Source organism: Saccopteryx leptura, chromosome 10, assembly GCF_036850995.1.
Source record: "Saccopteryx leptura isolate mSacLep1 chromosome 10, mSacLep1_pri_phased_curated, whole genome shotgun sequence".
Lineage (NCBI taxonomy): Eukaryota > Metazoa > Chordata > Mammalia > Chiroptera > Emballonuridae > Saccopteryx > Saccopteryx leptura.
Genome location: NC_089512.1, coordinates 11,850,841 through 11,858,710, shown reverse-complemented (window position 1 = coordinate 11,858,710; position 7,870 = coordinate 11,850,841). Strand labels below are relative to the sequence as shown.

The 7,870-nt window shown below is 53.9% G+C and overlaps 1 protein-coding gene across 1 annotated transcript; it reads right to left on the bottom strand.

Moving 5' to 3' along the window:
* Positions 1–1,244: 1,244 nt before the first annotated feature.
* On the bottom strand, positions 1,245–7,426 carry CCK (cholecystokinin). The gene is made up of 3 exons (XM_066351055.1): positions 7,386–7,426; positions 6,088–6,303; positions 1,245–1,662 (listed from the first exon to the last, which is right to left on the bottom strand). Exons 2-3 carry the CDS (start codon positions 6,299–6,301, stop codon positions 1,529–1,531), a joined length of 348 nt encoding a protein of 115 aa, XP_066207152.1. The 5' UTR covers positions 6,302–6,303; positions 7,386–7,426; the 3' UTR covers positions 1,245–1,528.
* Between the last annotated feature and the right edge of the window lie 444 nt (positions 7,427–7,870).

Sequence of the window (7,870 nt, the reverse complement as noted above, 5' to 3'; positions counted from 1 at the left end):
TCTGGATGGTGGATTGCCTGCCCACCACTGTGAGGGGCTGTTCGTGTTGGGTGCAAGCCAGTCAGGCGGTTTCCCCTGCCTCTGTGCTCGTCCGTCCGCCATTGTGAGACTATTCAATGGAACGGTCCAACGCTTTTTGGCTCCACATTTCTCTACCGTCTGGTTTTGATAAAGCAAATCTTGAGAAAGTGAATTCTGCCCCATCCTCTGGCTGCTGGCCGTGTTGAGACTTGAGTAGTCCCTGGTCAGGACAGGCCGGGCCTCTTAAGCCAGAGGTTCAAGGGTATCAGCAAGTTCAAGGGTACCAGACAACTTCTTTATGTCTCAGCCTGGCAAGGAGCTAATTCCCAAGAGGGCTGCAGGTTCCATCACTAATTCATTGTGTGGTCTTAGCTCATGGAAGGTATCAAAGAGCTATCAAGTGACTGAGATAGCCGGACCAGTAGCTACAAATTCTTTTATCTATATATAAAATGGGAGTGGGGGCAGGCGAAGGGTGTGTTGGGCTAGAATGATAGCTATTGTGTTGTTATTTATTGTTCAACTTGTAAATTCTAGTGGATCAACAAAAAGGAACCTGTAGAACCACCTTAATTGGCAGAGCCAAGGGTGCAAATAGCCAGAACAGTTGGAGGAGGCGTGGCCCGGCGTGGAGGTCCTGGAAGCTGGGGGTGTTGGGGCTTCCCGGGCTGCTGTGAGACCTGCTCGGCTTAGCCGCAGAAGCCTGACCTGGTTCCTGGTCCCTGAGTCAGCAACTGGTATAGAGGTCACAGCCGGACAGGGCAGTCGGAAGGGGCCCGTCCTGAACTCAGTGGTGGTGCTGAGTTAGGGTTAGGGGGACAGGACTTGAGGTTCCCTTACACCCCTGCCCAGGAAGCCCCAGCAGGTCCCCTCAAAGCCACCACACATTCACACACATGCCAAGGTGGCTCCATCTCAAGCGGCCACCCCAAGCAGGACAGGCTGTCTTTTTGCAGTGGTGCCCAGCGGGGGCCCAGGAGCAGCCGGGTGGCCAGGGCTGACCCCTGCAGCTGACCCCTGCAGCTGACCCACGGGCTCTCTCACTGGCCACCTTGTCTGCAGCGGGGCAATCAACTCTGTGCTGGACCCCCCCTTTCTCAAGCTGTGTCTGGGACCACCCACAGCGGGGACTCGTCCCCGGGCATCGTCACCAGGCTTCCCTCTTCGCACCCCTGAGGACTGAACGGAGCCCTCTGCCCTCGGGAGACACAGGGAGCAAGGGCGCAGGATGAAATCACTTTAATAGCATAGCAACACTTTAGGACCAGGAGTCACGGAGGAGGGAAACATTTGTCTTCCGTCTGTACAATGCTGCATGGCTGCATCAGACAATCTGACAGATTTTGCACATGGAGAACTCAATAAATAGACACTTAAAATGCTGAACTTCAGAGACAATGAGTTATGAGCGTGGTGGTTCTGTTACTCTGCCTCCTCTGAGTCAGGAGAGCGCTGGCTGCGGTGCTGACCCGGGCGGGGGCCCTAGGAGGGGGCCCTAGGAGGGGCCCTAGGAGGGGTACTCGTACTCCTCGGCGCTGCGCCGGCCGAAGTCCATCCAGCCCATGTAGTCCCGGTCGCTTATCCTGTGGCTGGGGTCCCGGCTCTGCAGGTTCTTGATCACGGACACTCGGCCAGAAGGAGCTGAAAGGGGCAGAGAGGAAGGAAATGGGGTCGTTATACCTAGAACATCACCAGTTCAATCTGTCAAGAAGAAGAACAGTGCCATCAGGCTGGCAGTCAGCACCGTGCACCTCCCTGCAGGTATCAAAGAGCTAGCAGGGGAGGGAGGCTGCGGGGCCAGAGTCGCGGGCAGAGAGGGACCCACGGCTGTGGAACTGGACGGAGGGCAGCGTTTACTAGTTGTGGGTGTGGTTTTCGACCTGTGAGGGTCAGCTGGATTCCTGGACTCCAGCCTTGCAGAGCTGGGACCTGCCTACCTCTCCCTCCGCCCAGGGGTGTTTCCCCGGATGTCGCTAGCTGGTCCTCAGCGATAGCCAACCACGGACCCCCCAGCACTCACCCGTTCCCATAGTTCCCCGTGGTTCACCCCCTGCTATTCCAGGGCACCCCCGACTCTTGTTAAGGTAATGTGATGGCAATATTTTGATGTTGGAATAGTTCTTAAAAAGTGAAATCAAGTCCTATTGCTGGATAACTACTGTTTTAAAGTTATCCATTTGAAAGCTACCTTCTTTTTAAAAAATGATATTAAGAAAAAGGCACACTGTCAGATTCAGAACAGCCCGTCAGTAACATCCAAAGTAAGGTGGGCAGAGAGGTGATAGGGAGGTGATTTAATTCAGCCATTTTAACCAAAATGCAAAAGTGACCCTGAACTGGGCCCTGTGAGATAGGAGTTCAGTCCTTAGGACAGGACGGTTCTCATTGTAATTCAGGGTATAATTCACGCTGAGTGGCAGGGACATGAAGAGGTGGCTTCTTAAGACGCTTATGACACAATCCTCGCCCAGAGATCACAGACAGTGGCCTCCTGGGTAGAAAATCAGTGTAAAGCCCTCTCTTGTGTAAACTAAGGGGCGAGAAAAGTCCCCGAGGGGCCTCAGTGGGCACAGCGCAGGTGGCTCAGGAGCAGGGGATAAAGGACCCCTTGGTGCGTCGGCCTAGCGTGCGGAGGACCCCGGTTCGATTCCCGGCCAGGGCACACAGGAGAAGCGCCCATTTGCTTCTCCACCCCTCCGCCGCGCTTTCCTCTCTGTCTCTCTCTTCCCCTCCCGCAGCCAAGGCTCCATTGGAGCAAAGATGGCCCGGGCGCTGGGGATGGCTCCTTGGCCTCTGCCTCAGGCGCTAGAGTGGCTCTGGTCGCAATATGGCGACGCCCAGGATGGGCAGAGCATCGCCCCCTGGTGGGCAGAGCATCGCCCCTGGTGGGCGTGCCGGGTGGATCCCGGTCGGGCGCATGCGGGAGTCTGTCTGACTGTCTCTCCCCGTTTCCAGCTTCAGAAATGAAAAAAAAAAAAAAAAAAAAAAAGGACCCCTTGGTGGTTCCTGTTGTATCGGGGCTATTCTGTTGGTGTCTTCACTGTTCGCAGCACTGGCGCGAGGCTGCCTTGCCAAGTCCCACCGGCAGGCTGCGCAGAGTCAGAATGGCTTGTTTAGTGATCAACGACACTGCGGAAGCAATCACTCCTAGATAATCGAGTAAAGCTAGATAACTTAAAAACCAGAAACAACCATCCACAACCATGTCCCCGCCCCCACCCTTTCTTCCCCTCGCCACCCCCTCCCCCATCCCATCCCAGCCTGGAACTAGGAGTCATCCCAGCACATTGCAGCCCTGGGCACGTACCTGCAGCCTATGCAGAAGAAAAACAGCTCCTGCTGTTTAACTGTCCAGCCCCTTTCAGGTGACAAACTAGTCACTCAGCAAAACTTGCCGACCCTGTTCTCTGTGCACAGTCACATGGAACTGTGACCCAGCCTCCTGCTGGCTGAGGACGAATGTCCACACTTTGGGAGCGGGATGCAGCCCCAAGTTGCAGCTAACAGAAGGACCGGGCCATCTTTGCTGAGAGCGCACAGGCTTGGCTGTTGCTGGTGGCGGGGGGGAAAACGCGTTCATCCATGGAAGCTTTGTTTGTTACACACACAATTTTCCCATTCTGTACACCAGGGGTCCCCAAACTTTTTACACAGGGGGCCAGTTCACTGTCCCTCAGACCATTGGAGGGCCAGACTATATAAAAAAACTATGAACAAATCCCTATGCACACTGCACATATTTTAAAGTAAAAAAACAAAATGAGAACAAATACAATATTTAAAATAAAGAACAAGTAAATTTAAATCAACAAACTGACCAGTATTTCAATGGGAACTATGCTCCTCTCACCGACCACCAATGGAAGAGGTGCCCCTTCCGGAAGTGCAGTGGGGGCCGGATAAATGGCCTCAGGGGGCCGCATGCGGCCCGCAGGGCCATAGTTTGGGGACCCCTGCTGTACACAGTTCTTGCTCACGTTGTGTGCACTGACCAAGGCTTACGCTCACTTCCCATCACACAACTTATTTACAGATTTGAATTGAAGGGCCTGGCTCCTTTAAACTTTAACACCCAGAGTAATGGCCAGGAAAGCTGGGAAGCTCAGTGGCGTCCAGACCCTGCGGGGAGGGCAGCACTTGGATAGACTCAGCTCTGTGTGTGCAACCTGGTAGAGGTTATACACGCTTTTAGAAGCCCAGCTTCCACGCTGACAAAATGAGAATGATAGGACTTACTGTGCAGGGCTGTTGTGAGGACGGAGACAGGCAGATGGAGCACGGGGGCCTTCCTGGGCATGGGGCAGGTGTACACTAGACCCAAGGGACCTGCTTCTCCTCAGACCATCAAAACTCTGCAGACAATTCCTTGTGCCAAGCTCGTGAGCACTGCCCAGAGAGTGCATTACCTCATTTAGAATCTCTAAGCATAATATATACTACAGTTGAATGAAAATTCTGACATGATCTCAAAACATGTCAAATAGTCAAAGAAACTGTATATTCTTTATGTGGGTAAATATTTAATTCTTGGTTCATATGTGTCAAATAAAAGAGTATGATTCCGGCTGAGATGTGTGGGATAAAGCCACTGGTAAATGTCAGTTCCAGGGAAACAGTTTGGTGACGAACTTCCTTCCCAGAACTGTTTCTTGTGGATCTTCCTGAAAGGGGCGGGGGGGGGGGGGAGGGGTTCCAGGTTATGACTCAATAAAGAGCCAAGGATATATCCGACCGGCCTGGTGGAATTTGACCCACATCGAAGGACAGATATTTAAATAACTTTCAGGCAATCACTAGGAGCCTCCAAAGTTTTTGGACTCTCTCTGTCTTGCTATTTCCACCGTTTTCAATTTCATTCGGGAACTAAAACAGAAGATGGCAGTTGGGACAACTTCCCAGAGGGAGGAAGAACTAGAACAAGTCACCTTCTGTTCCATCCTTCTGAAACTGCCTGCCCAGGTTCGAGTCCCACCCTAACGGGAAACCATGCGAGAGTCTGGAGAGGCAAGCCCTTCATTTTCTGCCTGGCAAGTCAAGTCGGGAGCCTAGGTTCAAATCCCGGTCTCGGGCACACCAGTTGGTCAGGTGAGCCTCCTTCTGCCCCCCTCCCAGCAGTGTTTGCTGTGGTTTTATTGCCAAGCTGCGTTGGTCCGATTTAGCACCACACAGCACCGCACAGCACGGTGTGTTCACCATCAGTCACTATGGATAAACATGATGGATAAAAACCTGCCCAAGTCCCAGACTTCTTAGGACCCCAGCGGATGGAGGAGCCTCCCTCTGAAGCACACCAGGGGTGGAGCTCTGGTCTCCTCCCCTCTTTACAGATGAGATAGGAAAGGCAGCGCTGCCTGGAAGCCACTCCGCTATGTTGCTGGATCCCCTTGTTCCCGGAGAAAGACCTTGATCCTGCTGCCCTTGGAACATCTCTCCAAGGGCAAAATCACCAACACATCTCCTGTGGGTCATTCTGTTAACTCACAGCCAAGAATTCGAAACTGCTACTGATTCTTTCCTCCTGTTACAGGCTTTGGTGAAAACTGACACATTGTCACTTTTTTTTTTTTTTAAAAACTGTTGTAGTCAGTACTCAAACATGCTCAGCATTGATCACTTCCCGCTAGAGGGTTTCCAAGTGTCAGTATCTGGGTGGCTCCTGGTTCCTTTGCATGTACAGAAGAGGATAGTCACTGGATCTGTGGACCATTTTTTGAGTAATTTGTTCAGGAATTATCTTTTAATATCTTCATAATGTGGTGTAGGACTTTTAACAGCAACACCATGCCAAAAATTAGTTTAAAGAAAGCTTAAAAAAAAAAAAAAAAAAGGTTTCCCTTACTGATAAATCCTTCACACTCTCAGTTTGCTACAAAGGACGTCCAGGAAACAGCCTGGTGCAGTATTCCTCGAGGCGGAAAAAAAGTGAAAAACCTTTCAGCTTAAAGTGTCGCCTGTGTTTCCTCGCGAAGGTTTACCCACCTCCATCGGCCGGACGCTAGGGAAGAGGGTCGGGACTGGGAGCCCCGCGCAGGGGCAGAAGTAAGGGATGGGGACGCGGCACCGTACCTTTCCGAGCCTGCTGGATGTATCTGGCCAGCAGCGCGCCCAGGTGCGCTCGGGGCTCGCCGTCCATCCTCTGCACTGCCCTCAGCTGCCTCCGAGGCGCCTCCTCGTCACGCAGCGCCCCAGGGCCCTCGGGGTCCGCGGGAGGCACGGGCTGCGCCAGGGCGCCCGCCACCAGTGCCGCCACCAGCACACACAGGCACGCGCCGCTGTTCATGTCTGCGGAGAGCAGAGGAGAGCGGCTGTGAACGAAGGTGAGGCAGCTACCTCTATGTGCTCGCAGAGGGTCGGGCACCCCGCGAACGGAGAAGGGATCCCAGTCCAAACCCGCGGCGCTCCAGACCCGCCAGGCGGGTGCAAGCAGCGGGCTCGCAAGCGCAGACCCGAGCCCGGTGGCCACAGGACGCGCGTCTGGGCGCATCCCCGCTCATCTTTTGGGTGAACCACACCCCGTGCCTGGGGGCGAACAGAGACCCTGTTTTCTGCTCTGGTTAGCAGAAGTAACGTCTTCTGTTTTCCTTTTAGTTTGAGGAAGTGTTTGTCAAGCATCTCTCTTCTCCTAACTGCCAAAGCAAGGGATTAGAGATAGTGTAGCAATCTCCTAACAGGAAGACTGGGTGGGAGAAATGAGACTCTTCAAGAAAGGTAGCTTCTGCCCAAATAGCTTAGAAGCTTTCAGTAGAGAAGTAAACGGTGTGTGTGTGGGGGGGGGGGGGGGGGCCGGGGGGGGGGGGAGGTAAGAAAAGAGAAACACAGTTTAAAATGCAGGAGCAATAAATAAAAGTCACATTTATAAAGTTTCTTCAAGATATACACGGGAATTGGCATTACACCACCAGGCAAAGCACAGGCAAGGTCTGAATCAAGTCAGAAAGGTGGGCTCCGCTCTCAGTGGTTGGCAAAGCTCCCCATCTTGCATTTTAGATCCACTAGCAAACAAGACGCCTATATCCCCACAGAAATGTGCTGCGGTATTTAGACAGTCAACTTAAATCTTAAAACCTCTCGGTAGCTTTTTTGAAAAGACTGTCAAGCACGCCGATCCCTGGGCAACATGAGTCAATCCCAAGGTGCACACTGATCCCAGCAAACAGGCATCCCAGCCTTGCCTGCGTAAGAACCAGGCTGCTCCACCCTCCCCAGACCCTCGCCGGTATTTCTGGCTGAGAGATGTCTTTCGAGTTGTGGGAAAGAATACAAACAAAAATGATATGGAAAGGGCACAACACTCAGAAGAGCATTCTTCCAGGACGCTTGACACTTGGATTCTCCGTGGGAGAGCGAGAGAGCCGGGAACCTACCTTCGGAGAGTAGGACGCCGCTGGTCTGGTGCTGGCTTCGCGGTGCGACCGAACGGGGAAGCAGGGGAGCCAAGCCCAGTTCCAGGGGGCGAGTCCCAGGCTGCTTCTTAAATAGCCCCGCCCGGCGCCGCGGGCCAGTCATCTGTCTGCCCAGCGCTGACGCAGACCCGCAGCAACACGTGCTCAGAGGGCGGCTGCTGGGGCGACAGCCCCTTGAAGTGGCTCCTGGAAGACGGGGCCGAGGCCCGGGGGAGTCGGGTTCAGCCCTCCCCGCCGGAGTCCTGTGTCCAGCCCCCTCGCCTTCCTGCCCCAGCTCTGTCCTGCCCCTCTCCCCTGCGCGGTCCGGCACGGAGCTCGTTGGACACCTGGGAGCCGGGATCTCCTCCGGGGTGAAGAACTAACTGACCGAGTTTAGTCTGCTTGGGGACAAGAAACTGGGGGGAGGGGGACACTGGGTAGGGCTGGGTGTCAGCGAAGTATGGTTC

Bases quoted from the DNA above. Each gene is read 5' to 3' on its own strand.
- CCK (XM_066351055.1), bottom strand. From the start codon at position 6,301: ATGAACAGCGGCGCGTGCCTGTGTGTGCTGGTGGCGGCACTGGTGGCG. The intron at 1,663-6,087 runs GTACGGTGCCGC...TGCCCCTTTCAG, and splicing joins CATCCAGCAGGCTCGGAAAG to CTCCTTCTGGCCGAGTGTCC.